This window comes from Schistocerca americana, chromosome 7 (genome assembly GCF_021461395.2).
Source record: "Schistocerca americana isolate TAMUIC-IGC-003095 chromosome 7, iqSchAmer2.1, whole genome shotgun sequence".
Taxonomy (NCBI): domain Eukaryota; kingdom Metazoa; phylum Arthropoda; class Insecta; order Orthoptera; family Acrididae; genus Schistocerca; species Schistocerca americana.
Genome location: NC_060125.1, coordinates 214787233 through 214801632, shown reverse-complemented (window position 1 = coordinate 214801632; position 14400 = coordinate 214787233). Strand labels below are relative to the sequence as shown.

At 38.1% G+C, this 14400-nt stretch overlaps 1 protein-coding gene across 2 annotated transcripts in view; it reads right to left on the bottom strand.

Annotated features, from left to right (window-relative positions):
* Positions 1-848: 848 nt before the first annotated feature.
* Positions 849-14400, bottom strand: part of LOC124621861 (exosome complex component RRP43-like) — a 143743-nt gene continuing 130191 nt past the window's right edge. For both annotated transcript variants that reach the window (XM_047147322.1, XM_047147323.1), the window contains exon 6: positions 849-1198. In XM_047147322.1, coding sequence (XP_047003278.1) covers positions 991-1198 — 208 coding nt within the window. In that variant the 3' untranslated portion in view covers positions 849-990. The remainder of the gene's footprint in view (positions 1199-14400) is intronic.

The following is a 14400-nucleotide window of genomic DNA, read 5'->3' as shown; positions in this document are numbered from 1 at the left end:
CACAACAGCATACACAGCATTGCAGAATGGAAGATTCATTTTTAAACTGATGATCTGATGGAGAAAAAGTCAAATTAATGTCTCATTGTGTATGAACATCTGTTTATGATTTAAAAGCTTCTGTTGCTCCCTTTTATTAAACAAAAAATATATGGACAGTATTTTCCATCAACTCAAGAAGCTGTTGAATACCTCCAAAACCATGTTTCTGAATTACCAACATGAGAGTGGAAATAACATTTCCATAGTTGGTTTGAATGGGTGCAAAAGTGTATAGATCTTAATGGCAAATATTTTGAGAAACACTATAAAGATTTTTACCTAAAAATGGTTTTCATACTTTGTTTTTGTAAAAACTTATAAGGCAGCTATTGTGTTACTGTCTCAACCCCTTCAAATTACTTGTCTGTTGATCTCATTAAAGAAAAATGCAGATCATCTTTCAGTATTAGAAGAAAGAAGGGGAGGTCATGAGAATGAATACTGACATAATCATTGGTGACATATGCAGTGATCAAAGTTTTGTTTATTTCATTGTTGCAAACTTTTTTCAAAAGTGATTGCTAGTTTCAGCCATTATACCCAGTGAATCTGAAGATGGACCTCATTGATCTAAAACAGTAATCACTTGCAAAAAACGCGTACAACCTGCCACGACTAAATGAAGAAAATTTTGAGATCAGATTACGGAGAAAACATAACCTATGAATGGAAAAGAATGGAGAAGAAAAATCAGCATTGTCTTTTTCATAGGAGCCAAACTGGCAGTTTATTAAACATGTCTCATGATAATCTTTTGTTTCAACTAACAATTGTACACACATTTATAAGACTTGAGTGAACTGGAATTTCCATTTTCTATTTCTTTATTTTTTAATAAATCATATAAAAGTTTAACAATGGTACAAAATATACACGGTCGGTTTCTGAAGTAGAACATTTGTATTTCCGCACACATAAAATGGCAATTTTAATTCAAAATTTTAAACTTTATTGGCCCACTGCAGCACAAATTAAATTGTTCACTAGTTGTGATCTTTCTTTTGCTGCAGAAATGCAGTTCTGCAATTGCATTTCTAATAACGGTGTTCCCCCTGGTTTGTGAACAGAGCTTAACTGGTCTCCCTGAATGACAATACTCAGGACTCCACTGGCCATACTTTCTTCCTCATTTGTTGGATCAGCAATCACAATGTCACTGGAAAAATAAACATATATTGGCAAAATCTTTAGAGCGCAAGCACAAGCGCGCGCGCGCCCGCACACACACACACACACACACACACACACACACACACACACACAGGGTGGTCCATTGATCATAACCGGGCCAAATATCTCATGAAATAAGCATCAAACGGAAAAACTACAAAGAACAAAACTTGTCTAGCTTGAAACCAGATGGTGCTATGGTTGGCCCGCTAGATGGCGTTACCATAGGTCAAACAGATATCAACTGCATATTTTTAAATAGGAACCCCCATTTTTTATTACATATTCGTGTAGTACGTAAAGAAATATGAATGTTGGACCACTTTTTTTTGCTTTGTGATAGATGGCACTGTAATAGTCACAAACATATGGCTCACAATTTTAGATGAACAGTTGGTAACAGGTAGGTTTTTTAAAATTAAAATACAGAACGTAGGTAAGTTTGAACATTTTATTTCGGTTGTTCCAATGTGGTACATGTATCTTTGTGAACTTATCATTTCTGAGAACGCATGCTGTTACAGCATGATTACCCGTAAATACCACATTAATGCAATAAATGCTCAAAATGATGTCCGTCAACCTCAATGCATTTGGCAATACGTGTAATGACATTCCTCTCAACAGCGAGTGGTTCGCCTTCCGTAATGTTCGCACATGCATTGACAATGCGCTGACGCATGTTGTCAGGTGTAGTCAGTGGATTACGATAGCAAATATCCTTCAGCTTTCCCCACAGAAAGAAATCCGGGGACATCAGATCTGGTGAACGTGTGGGTCATGGTATGGGGCTTCGACGACCAATCCACCTGTCATGAAATATGCTATTCAATACCGCTTCAACTGCACGCGAGCTAGGTGCCGGACATCCATCACTTTGGAAGTACATTGCCATTCTGTCATGCAGTGAAACATCTTGTAGTAACATTGGTAGAACATTAACCAGCCAAGGTCGCTGATGTTCCACTTGTCGCAGCCATCATGGATTTTCCGTTGCCCAATAGTGCATATTATGCCGGTTTACGTTACCGCTGTTGGTGAATGACGCTTCGGCGCTAAATTGAACGTGTGCAAAAAATCTGTCATCATCCCGTAATTTCTCTTGTGCCCAATGGCAGAACTGTACACGACGTTCAAAGTCGTCGCCATGCAATTTCTGGTGCATACAAATATGGTATGAGTGCCACCGATGTTGATGTAGCATTCTCAACACTGACGTTTTTGAGATTCCCGATTCTCACACAATTTGTCTGCTACTGATGTGCGGATTAGCCACGACAGCAGCTAAAATACATACTTAGGCATCATCATTTGTTGCAGGTCGTGGCTGACGTTTCACATGTGGCTGAACACTTCCTGTTTCCTTAAATAGCGTAACTATCTGGTGAATGGTCCGGACACTTGGATGACGTCGTCCAGGATACCAAGCAGCATACATAGCACACGCCCGTTGGGCATTTTGATCACAACAGCCATACATCAACACGATATCGACCTTTTCCACAATTGGTAAACGGTCCATTTTAACACGGGTAATGTATCACGTAGCAAATACCACCCACACTGGTGGAATGTTACGCGATACCACGTACTTAGGGACCGATGACCGTAGCAGTCTGGTCCCTTCAACCCCACAAACCAACCAACCATGTACTTATACGTTTGTGACTATTACTGCGCCATCTATCACAAAGCGAAAAAAGTGGTCCAACTAAAACATTCATATTTCTTTACATACTAGATGAATATGTAATAAAAAAAGGGGTTTCCTATTTAAAGAAACGGAGTTGATATCCATTTGACCTATGGCAGCACCATCTAGCGGGCCAACCATAGCGCCATCACAGCTGGTGAGCAGTGATCTCAGTTGGAGTGGGCAGTGGGGTACAAAACAGGTGTGGGGTGGGAAGGGGGAGGTACAACTGGGTATGGGTGAGTGAAGATGATGTGCTATCTGTGGGAGTGTACAAGGACATGCTGGGGCAGGAAGGGCTGCAAGAGAAGAGAACCAGCAAAGGGATAAAAGCTATGCAGGTGCAGGTGCGGTGACAGCAGGTGTGAGAGAGATTAGTGTAGAAGCAGGAAGGAGACAGAGGCAGGTGGGGTCATGAAATATTATGGGTTGAAGCCAGGAGGTTATGGGAACACCTTCACATTCATAAAAGCTGATGTTGGTGAAAAACAAATCCAAATGGCACAGGCTGTGAAGCAGTCACCAAAGTCAAGCACACAATGTTTGATGGCATGCTACTATTGGGTGATCTAGCTTGTCTCTTGGGCACATTTTGGCAGTAGGCATTCATTTTGACAGTCAGCTTGTTAGTGGTCATGCCCACGTAGAATAACAAAAAGTGGTGCAGATAAGGTGGTAGACCACATGGCTGCTTTCACTGGTAGTCCTGCCTTTGATGGGGTAGAAGATGCCCGTGAGAGGACTGGACTAAATAGTAGTGGAAGGATGTATGGGACAGGTCTTGAAACTAGGTCTGATACTGGGATATGAGTCATAGAGCATATGTTCACCTGCAGGAACGGAAAACGGATGGACGAGGATATTGTATAGGTTGGATGGGCTATAGGCAGAGGAATAACACTGTCGGAGGAATGAGAAGGATAATAGGGAGGGTATTTCTCATTTCAGGGGAAACAAGGGGTAGTTGAAACACTGGTGGGGGATGTGATTTAGTTGCTCTAGTCTTGGGTGATTCTGAATCATAAGGGGGGTGCACCCTCACTACCTTACTTCTCCACCTAACCATAATCTGCCCACACTTCAGCAGTCATCCTATGATAACTTTCCAGAACTTTATAATCTCATATCTTGCCTCACTACCATTCCCCAAATCTGTCAATATGGAAACCAACCTCACATCCACAAAAAGAACTGCAATATGTCACCAAAAATTGATCCTACCTGCTTACAAAGGCTCCAGCACTGGGCTTACAAACCATATGGATTACCTCCCTGATGGATTCCACCAGCTTTCAGATATGTCCACCTACAAGCTCCACCACAGTGACCCCATTCTGGAAACCCAGCGTGATTGTTCAGGCTAGATGTGTTTAACGCTTTCGGTTTCTCCATTGCTGATGAGATAAATTTAGTGTACAATCAAGTTCCATATGAGCAACTGGAGACCCCCTGCTCTACATTTTTGCCTCTGTTTTCCCCTGGGCTCGGTTATGCTACTGCTTTTCGGAATCACATTAACATGAAAGACTCCACACGTTCTCATCTTTTTTGGGCGCGGCAGTTGCCTGTCACGTTGCGCAACTCTGTCAAGGCCGAATAAGTCCACTTATTGTTGCTTGAATGGGGTATACCACTGGTCATGATTAGGAAGCCAACGGATAAGCTTCGCCTCTGTGGTGACTTCAATGTAATGCAGAGTCCACAATACATACACATCCTTTGCCCCACCATAACGAGTTACTCACAAAATTATTAGGCAGCCACTACTTTTCCAAGTTTGATTTGTCAAAAGGGTACCTCCAGCCTGCCTTGGATGAGGCCACTTGGCACCTTCTTGTTGTCAATACAAATTTTGGCCTATACAATATCAATGCTAGCCTTTTGGTGTCGCTAACATGCTCACAATTTTTCAGTGTTTTTTAGAATGCTGACAGCCTCTGAGCCTCTGTGTTTGGCTGCATCAATTACCTTGATGATATCCTTGTTTTGAGTTCTTCCTATTGAGACCACTAAAATAAAACTGGTTATGGTGAGATAAATGTACTAAGCAACCTTGGATCATATGAAACAACTGATACTGAAAACATAAAAAACAAAAAATCCACTACTACAAGAAAAGAACTTTGTGAAGCAAAATTATACCCTCCACCTCATTTTAATGAAGTAATGATGCTAAGATAGTCAAAATGCTGTATATCATGTAATGAAGAACCGATGAATATTGGTTTGTTATACTCCAGTTTTCTTTTTTGTATCAAAATTTCTCTCAAATTTTATGCTTTTAAAATTTTTTGGGGCGCAATTGTAAAAAAAACTGGTTATAGTGAGATAAATGTACTAACCGATTCTGGGTCATATGAAATGACCAAAACCATACTGAAAACATAAAAACCAAAAATCCACTACTACACAGCTATGCAAAAATGTTTAAATATCAACTTTTATAAAACTTAATGTAATTACCACAATGATTATGGACTTCTCAAAAATGATGAACAATTCTTTATATTTTATTTATGAAATCTATGTTCCAAAGACGATTTTGCATAAATAGATCAATATATGATAGTAATTTCTCTGCTACAAGTTGTTAGAGGTAAATCTTTGCTTTTTGTTCAGTTGGTTGTACGAGTTTGAAGTGCGAGGATAGAGTACGAGTCATGTGTGTTATACTGATTCGTATATTGTGAGGTGAAATCACTGAATATATATGTGTTATTTAGGAAAGTCCATCTCTGTTTACATGATTTCGTTGAAGCAACCCAATTATCCTCTAGAAGATCATACTAAGTTAAACCAAAGAAAGGAAATGGATATTGAACCTTCAACTCACAACAAAGAAGAGCAACAAAAAAAGATGAGTATTATTAATAAAACTAGTTGTTTAAATTCAACCGCTGCCATCTCTTGCTGCAGTATGTTACTATCTCAGCATGGCAAGTGCTGTGAAAATGTGACCAGACTACCAAAATTAGTAACTTACTTCAAAAATTAATGAATCAACTTTGGGCAACAAGAGGGTGGTGACGGTCAGATTATGGTGGTGCCACCTGCGATTTTCTGAAAGTAAAACGTGAATACTGTGTTGGACTATTTTTCTTGTTGCAGATTAAAAGGTACTGTGAAAATGTTATGTGAACGATAAGCCAGATATGACCCACAGCTACAAAACAGCAATAATAGCGGCAAAAAGTAGTTTATAAGCAGAAATTAGAAAAAGATTTAAAAAATAAATAAAAAATGAGGCGAACAATTGAGAGCACTGACATCCAACAACAACGTTAAGTACTGAAAATATTTTCTTTATTTTTTTTTCTTTTTGTTGAAGTATTTTGCTGTATTATTTTTAACAATGAGAGTCATTGAAGAATCTGGAAAATAGGGGTAATAGAGACATAGGAGACATATATAGTGTAGTGAAACAAGAACAGCAAAGCTGAGAAACAGGAAAAACAAACGGATGAATTAAAATGAGATGATGATAATGACAAGAGGACCATGCTGTCACTGTTAATAAAAATGAACAACGACCAGTTTGTAAAAACAAATGAGCAACTTGAAAATCATGAACAAGAAAACAAGAACCTATTCACAGAAACTGGTCATTCAGTAGGAGCGTTTTCTGATTGTATTGGTAAAAATAAAGCTCACCTAAATGATATCAATCAAAAAATTAAGAAGTTAGATGGTTGGGTAGTCTGTGGAGTCTAAAATGAAAGAAAATGGCTCAAATTCAACACTGAAGTCAAGAATGTCAAAAGATGAGATCACTGAAGATAGGAAAACAAACAAAATTGCTTTAGAAAAAGAGTGCAAGGAAATAAGTACAGTGGACAAAAATGTAAATAGTTGAATTTCTACTTTGGAGACTAATGTTGACACCAAACTTGCACTTGTTGAAAGCAGTTTTGTTGAATAGGGGAATACAGTAGACAGCACATTCTCAGAAAATGTAAAATTAAATAACAACAAAGGAGCACCCTAGAAAGAAGTGTCTATGTTTTGAGTAAAAAAGTTGAGGAATTGTCTAATGATGTAGTTAATCGAAATCTTATAAACAATGTTGGTACCATGTTTTGCAACATTACAGTAGCAAAACTGTTCACGTGAAGTTAGATTCTGTAGATTTTCTGAAGCTTTGCAGACCTACTTTTGTGTCTAATATGACTGATATTATGAAAAAGAAGTTTGTTAAAATGTTTCTGGAAGGTGAGGCATTAAGCTGGGCTAATCAGTATATTAATGATGACACAACCTTCGTAGAGTTTTAGAAAGGATTTTTAGATAAATTTTGGTCATAGACGGAACACACTAGAATAAAAAGTGAATTTCTCAATGGGCCAAATTACAGGGACGGGCGAATTAGTATGAAACAGTTTTGCAAAAATCGACTTAAGAATTACCTTATTTGAGCAAAGCTTCTTATGAACTCACCCAGATTGATACTTTAAAAGGTTACCAGCTGAGGTACAGTGGGACCTAGTCTACGGGCCAGATGACACAATAGGACCGTTTTTGAAATATGTAGATAAATTAGATAGAGTTCTGGGGGAAAAAAACAGGCAAGTACAACTACAGTAGACACACACATTTTGAAAGATGTAGTAACCAAAATTAGCATAGTAATAATCACAACAGGAGGGAACATAGTAATCACAACGGTAACAATTACCATCAGAAGGAACATAATAGAGTAAATGGTAACAATTTTCATTTTGGAGACCAACATGGCAGTAGATGGAACAGAAATTGGAATAGATGTGATAACAGAGGATGGGGGAATAATAATAATAATAATAATAATAATAATAATAACAATAATAATCCCCGTGGAGGCCCGGGAAAAGAATAGGCCTTCGGTATGTTCTGCCAGTCGTAAAAGGTGACGAAAAGAACAAACCACTAATAGGGCTAACCCCCCTTTTAGTGTGATTAGTTGGTTCAGGACAGAACTAAAGAAGCCTCGGACAAGCGCCGTCATGGTCGGGGACGACGCTTGAACCCTATGCCCGCCCACAATGGTTACGACACTGCTAGCCAACTGGAAAATGATTTAAATCCAAATAGAGGTGTTTTGCAGGATATGCTTCCTGCAACCACCCTAGAAGGAAAACAAAGACAGAGGATGAGATGGTCAGATGAAGTTAATCGACACCTCATGTTCTGTTATTACCAAGCAACAAACCTAGGAACCAACACAACTGGATACAGATCACAAGTATACACAACATTTATTACTAGATACCCAGAATTAAAATTTTTAACAGAACAACGACTAGCTGATCAGATCCGTGTAATAATAAAAAATAACAGGATACCCCAGTCAGAATTAGAAAACATCAAACAACAAGTACAACAAATACTGGAACAAAATAATGTGCAATCAGAAGAAGAAGAAAATACAGTAATGGACTCAAACATCCCAGAGCAAACAAACAAAGAACAACACGCACCAATTAAACAATCAGAGGAAAACGAAATCTTAAGACAGCCACCAGAACAAGCACAAATAGAACACGAAGTGACACAGATGTTAGATATAGAAGAAAAATTTCAGCTAACATATATAGAATACAAAGACACAAATACAGACATTAGACCATTCTTGCATAGACCACCAAATAACCCACAAGTCGAAACAACAATAAAAACTATCAACACAATCATACACAACAAAATAAATGAAAACACAACTATGGAAGAGTTACAACTACTGGTTTATATAGGAGCACTCACTACACTAAATATACACACTAGGCAGAGATCAGAACCAACCAACACACAGAAGAAACCCACAAAACCAGCATGGCAACACAGGCTACAGATCAAAACAGAAAAACTGAGAAAAGACATCGGACAGCTAACACAATTTATAAGAAATGAAATCTCGGAAAAAAAAAAACGAAAAAGGTTAGGTAAAATCTCATAACAAGAAGCGACAGAGCAATTAGACGAAAAGAAGCAGAAATTACAAGCATTGGCCAAACGACTCAGAAGATACAAAAAAAGTGAAAATAGAAGGAAACAAAACCAAACATTCAACACAAACCAAAAGAAATTTTACCAGACAATAGATAACACACACATTAAAATAAACAATCCACCAAACATAACAGACATGGAACACTTCTGGAGCAACATATGGTCAAACCCAGTACAACATAACAGGCATGCACGGTGGATACAAGCAGAAACAGACACATACAAGATGATACCACAAGTGCCTGAAGTGATAATTTTGCAACATGAAGTCACCCAAGCAATTAATTCTACTCACAATTGGAAAGCCCCTGGAAATGACAAAATAGCAAATTTCTGGTTAAAGAAGTTCACCTCAACACATTCACATCTAACTAAATTATTTAACATTATATATAAAAACAAAGATGAGGTGACTTACCGAACAAAAGCGCTGGCAGGTCGATAGACACACAAACAAACACAAACATACACACAAAATTCAAGCTTTCGCAACAAACTGTTGCCTCATCAGGAAAGAGGGAAGGAGAGGGGAAGACGAAAGGAAGTGGGTTTTAAGGGAGAGGGTAAGGAGTCATTCCAATCCCGGGAGCGGAAAGACTTACCTTAGGGGGAAAAAAGGACAGGCATACACTCGCACACACGCACATATCCATCCACACATACAGACACAAGCAGACATGTCTGCTTGTGTCTGTATGTGTGGATGGATATGTGCGTGTGTGCGAGTGTATGCCTGTCCTTTTTTCCCCCTAAGGTAAGTCTTTCCGCTCCCGGGATTGGAATGACTCCTTACCCTCTCCCTTAAAACCCACTTCCTTTCGTCTTCCCCTCTCCTTCCCTCTTTCCTGATGAGGCAACAGTTTGTTGCGAAAGCTTGAATTTTGTGTGTATGTTTGTGTTTGTTTGTGTGTCTATCGACCTGCCAGCGCTTTTGTTCGGTAAGTCACCTCATCTTTGTTTTTATATATAATTTTTCCCACGTGGAATGTTTCCTTCCATTATATTAAATTATTTAACAGTTACATTGCAGACCCATACACATTTCTGATACACTTACACACGGAATAACGTATCTGAAACCTAAAGATCAAGCAGACACAGCGAACCCGGCTAAATATAGCCCCATAACATGCCTACCAACAATATACAAAATATTAACTTCAGTCATTAAACAGAAATTAATGACACATACAACACAGAACAAAATTATAAATGAAGAACAAAAAGGCTGTTGCAAAGGAGCACGAGGATGTAAAGAGCAACTGATAATAGATGCAGAGGTGACATATCAAGCTAAAACTAAACAAAGGTCGCTACACTACGCATACATTGATTACCAAAAAGCTTTTGATAGTGTACCCCACTCATGGTTACTACAAATATTGGAAATATACAAAGTAGATCCTAAATTGATACAGTTCCTAAACATAGTAATGAAAAATTGGAAAACCACACTTAATATCCAAACAAATTCAAATAATATCGCATCACAGCCAATGCAGATTAAGCGTGGAATATACCAAGGAGACTCATTAAGTCCTTTCTGGTTCTGCCTTGCTCTGAACCCACTATCCAACATGCTAAATAATACAAATTATGGATACAATATTACTGGAACATACCCACACAAAATCACACATTTGCTATACATGGATGATCTAAAACTACTGGCAGCAACAAATCAACAACTCAACCAATTACTAAAGATAACAGAAGGATTCAGCAATGATGTAAGTATGGCTTTTGGAACAGACAAATGTAAGAAAAATAGCATAGTCAAGGGAAAACACACTAAACAAGAAGATTACATATTGGATAACCACAGCGACTGCATAGAAGCGATGGAAAAAACGGATGCCTATAAATATCTAGGATACAGACAAAAAATAGGAATAGATAATGCAAATATTAAAGAAGAACTAAAAGAAAAATATAGACAAATACTAACAAAAATACTGAAAACAGAATTGACAGCAAGAAACAAGAAAAAAGCTATAAATACTTATGCTATACAAATATTGACCTACTCATTTGGAGTAGTGAAATGGAGTAACACAGACCTAGAAGCACTCAATACACTTACATGATCACAATGCCACAAATATAGAATACATCACATACATTCAGCAACAGAAAGATTCACTTTAAGCAGAAAGGAAGGAGGAAGGGGATTTATCGACATAAAAAACCTACATTATGGACAGGTAGACAATTTAAGAAAATTCTTTCTAGAACGAGCAGAAACTAGCAAAATACACAAGGCAATCACTCATATAAATACATCGGCTACACCACTGCAATTTCATAACCACTTCTACAACCCTTTAGATCACATAACATCAACAGATACGAAGAAAGTAAATTGGAAAAAGAAAACACTTCATGGCAAGCACCCGTATCATCTAACACAGCCACACATCGATCAAGACGCATCCAACACATGGCTAAGAAAAGGCAATATATACAGTGAGACAGAAGGATTCATGATTGCAATACAGGATCAAACAATAAACACCAGGTATTACAACAAGCATATTATTAAAGATCCCAATACCACAACGGATAAATGCAGACTCTGTAAACAACAAATAGAAACAGTAGATCACATCACAAGCGGATGTACAATACTAGCAAATACAGAATACCCCAGAAGACATGACAATGTCGCAAAAATAATACATCAACAGCTTGCCTTACAACATAAACTTTTAAAACAACACGTTCCTACATACAAGTATACACCACAAAATGTACTGGAGAATGATGAATACAAATTATACTGGAACAGAACCATTATAACAGATAAAACAACGCCACATAACAAACCTGACATCATACTCACCAATAAAAAGAAGAAATTAACACAACTAATCGAAATATCCATACCCAATACAACAAATATACAAAAGAAAACAGGAGAAAAAATTGAAAAATACATCCAACTGGCTGAGGAAGTCAAAGACATGTGGCATCAGGATAAAGTTGACATCATACCAATTATACTATCAACTACAGGAGTCATACCACACAATATCCACCAGTACATCAATGCAATACAGCTACATCCAAACATATATATACAACTACAGAAATCCGTAATTATTGATACATGTTCAATTACCCGAAAGTTCCTAAATGCAATATAACACATACCGTACAGTTAAAAGGAAGTGACGCTTGATCAAGGTCCGCGTCACTCCATTTTTAACCGGACCTAACGTCTGAGAAAGTGAAGGAAACAATAATAATAATAACAACAACAATTCTAGCTTGGGCTCCGCTGTCGGCCCACAAGTTAGGAGCTCATGAAACAGATAACAAATGAACCAGAAATTATACAAATACTGACACACAAGAAAAACACTCTAACGAAGCAATGCGTTGCTATTCTGTTAATATGATATCTGTTGAGAAAGAAATATATTCCCCAGGTAAGGCAAAATGTGCAAGTAAGGTAAGTAAGTACACAGAAATTGAAAAAGAGGATACAGAAGAAATTAACTTATCAGAATTCTATAGCTGAGTAGAGACTTGTCACTTGATAAATGCTGAAGTATCTGATTTCTGTGGTGATTTTGGAATACAGAAACTAATGGAAGAACCAGGTGAGAAAAAAGTGAATACTGTATTAATGAACAGCAACTTAAGTGAAACTGGGTATTTAAACAGCAATGAAGTAGGAAATGATAATGCTGGTAATGTATGTGGTGATATTGATGATGTTTGCAATATTACTGAATATAATGAATTGAAGGTAAGTGATGATAAGTACAGTAATGAGGAAGAAAAGTATTTTGTTTGTTTTAAAAAAGAATTGGAGGCATTGAGTATTTAGTAAGGAAAGGTGTAGTAGTGGTTATGATGCTGTAGAGATCCCCAAGGACACTGTTAAAGGATTAAGGGACATTAATGACAGTGTCATAGGAAACAGAACTCTTGGTTTAATTACTAGCAAAGTGGCATCTATAGATGATCATACTAATTCTTTTTTACATAATACGTGGTTAAATAGTGATGCTATTGAGAAAGATGAAAACTTTAGAATCATCATAAAAATTTGTTTAACTTTATATTCAGATTGGTGACATAAAATTAAATATGTTATTGTCAAACAACTTAAAGAAAAGAACCATAGTGCTGATTTAAGTAAACAGGTAAGTGTATCTGGATTGACGAAATTCTCAGTGACAGTGATAATGCAGTCTGTGAAAATTTAAAGAAAGTGTGCCAAGGCAATGAAAATGGTTAGAGCAGCAACGATTTTAGAGGCTTTAGTTTTGAAGAGACAGAAGATGACATGTCATACGAGGATGTTAAGACTGATAAATGTACTGAAGTTTGTTGTCCGTTCATTAAGGTCAGAATAGTGTCTTGTTGACACAGACAGCCAAATTTTAGGAGTGACTGAATCCTTAAGTAAAACATTAAAACACGACAAGGGCTACGTAAAAGTACCTGTAACTGGAGTACAGATTAAAGGTGCAACTGGGAAACATAGTAAAGTGATTAAAAGTAAGATTTTAATAACTTTTACAATTGAGGGAGTAACTTTTACATATGGATGTTTAATAACTCAAGATCTAAGTGGAGATCTTATTCTCGGCACCTCAACAACTTCTCTGTCATTTGCTTTACCTGGTCCTATTCAACCCAACGAGCCACCTTCTTAGTAGTTGACCTCCACTTCAACAGCTGCCACCCATTCCATACCAAAAGTCCCTTCTATACAGCCTAGCCACCCATGGTCGTCGCATATGCAGTAACAAGCAGTCCCTCTCAAAATACACCAAGGGTCTCACTGCAGCCTTCACTGACCTCCCAACCTTGTACAAAAACAAATCTCCCGTGCCTTATTATTCCAGTCTCCCACCATCCAGTCACAGAGGAGCATCACTTGTAATTCAGTACCACCCAGGACTGGGGCAACTGAATTACATCCTCCGCCACAGTTTCAATTACCTCCCGTCGTGCTCTGAAATGAGAAATATCCTGCCCACTATCTTCCCACCCCTCCCACACTGGTATTACACCATCCACCGAACCTACACCATATACTCGTCCATCCTTACACAACCCCTGCTCCCAATCCTTTACCTCATAGCTCATACCCCTGTAATAGACCTAGATGCAAGACCTGTCCCATACATCCTCCCACCATCACGTACCCAGCCCGGTCACTAACATCACCTATCCCATCAAAGGCAGGGCTACCTATGAAACCAGTCATGTGGTCTACAAGCTAAGCTGCAGCCACTGCACTGCATTCTGTGTAGGCATGACAACCAACAAGCTATCTATCTGCACGAATGGCCACCGACAAACTGTGGCCAAGAAACAAGTGGACCACACTGTTGCTGAACACGCTGCCAAACATGATATCCTTCATTTCAATGACTGCTTCACAGCCTGTGCCATTTGGATCCTTCCCACCAACACCAGCTTTTCTGAGCTGCACAGGTGGGAACTTTCCCTGCAATACATCCTACATTCCTGTAACCATCCTAGCCTCAATC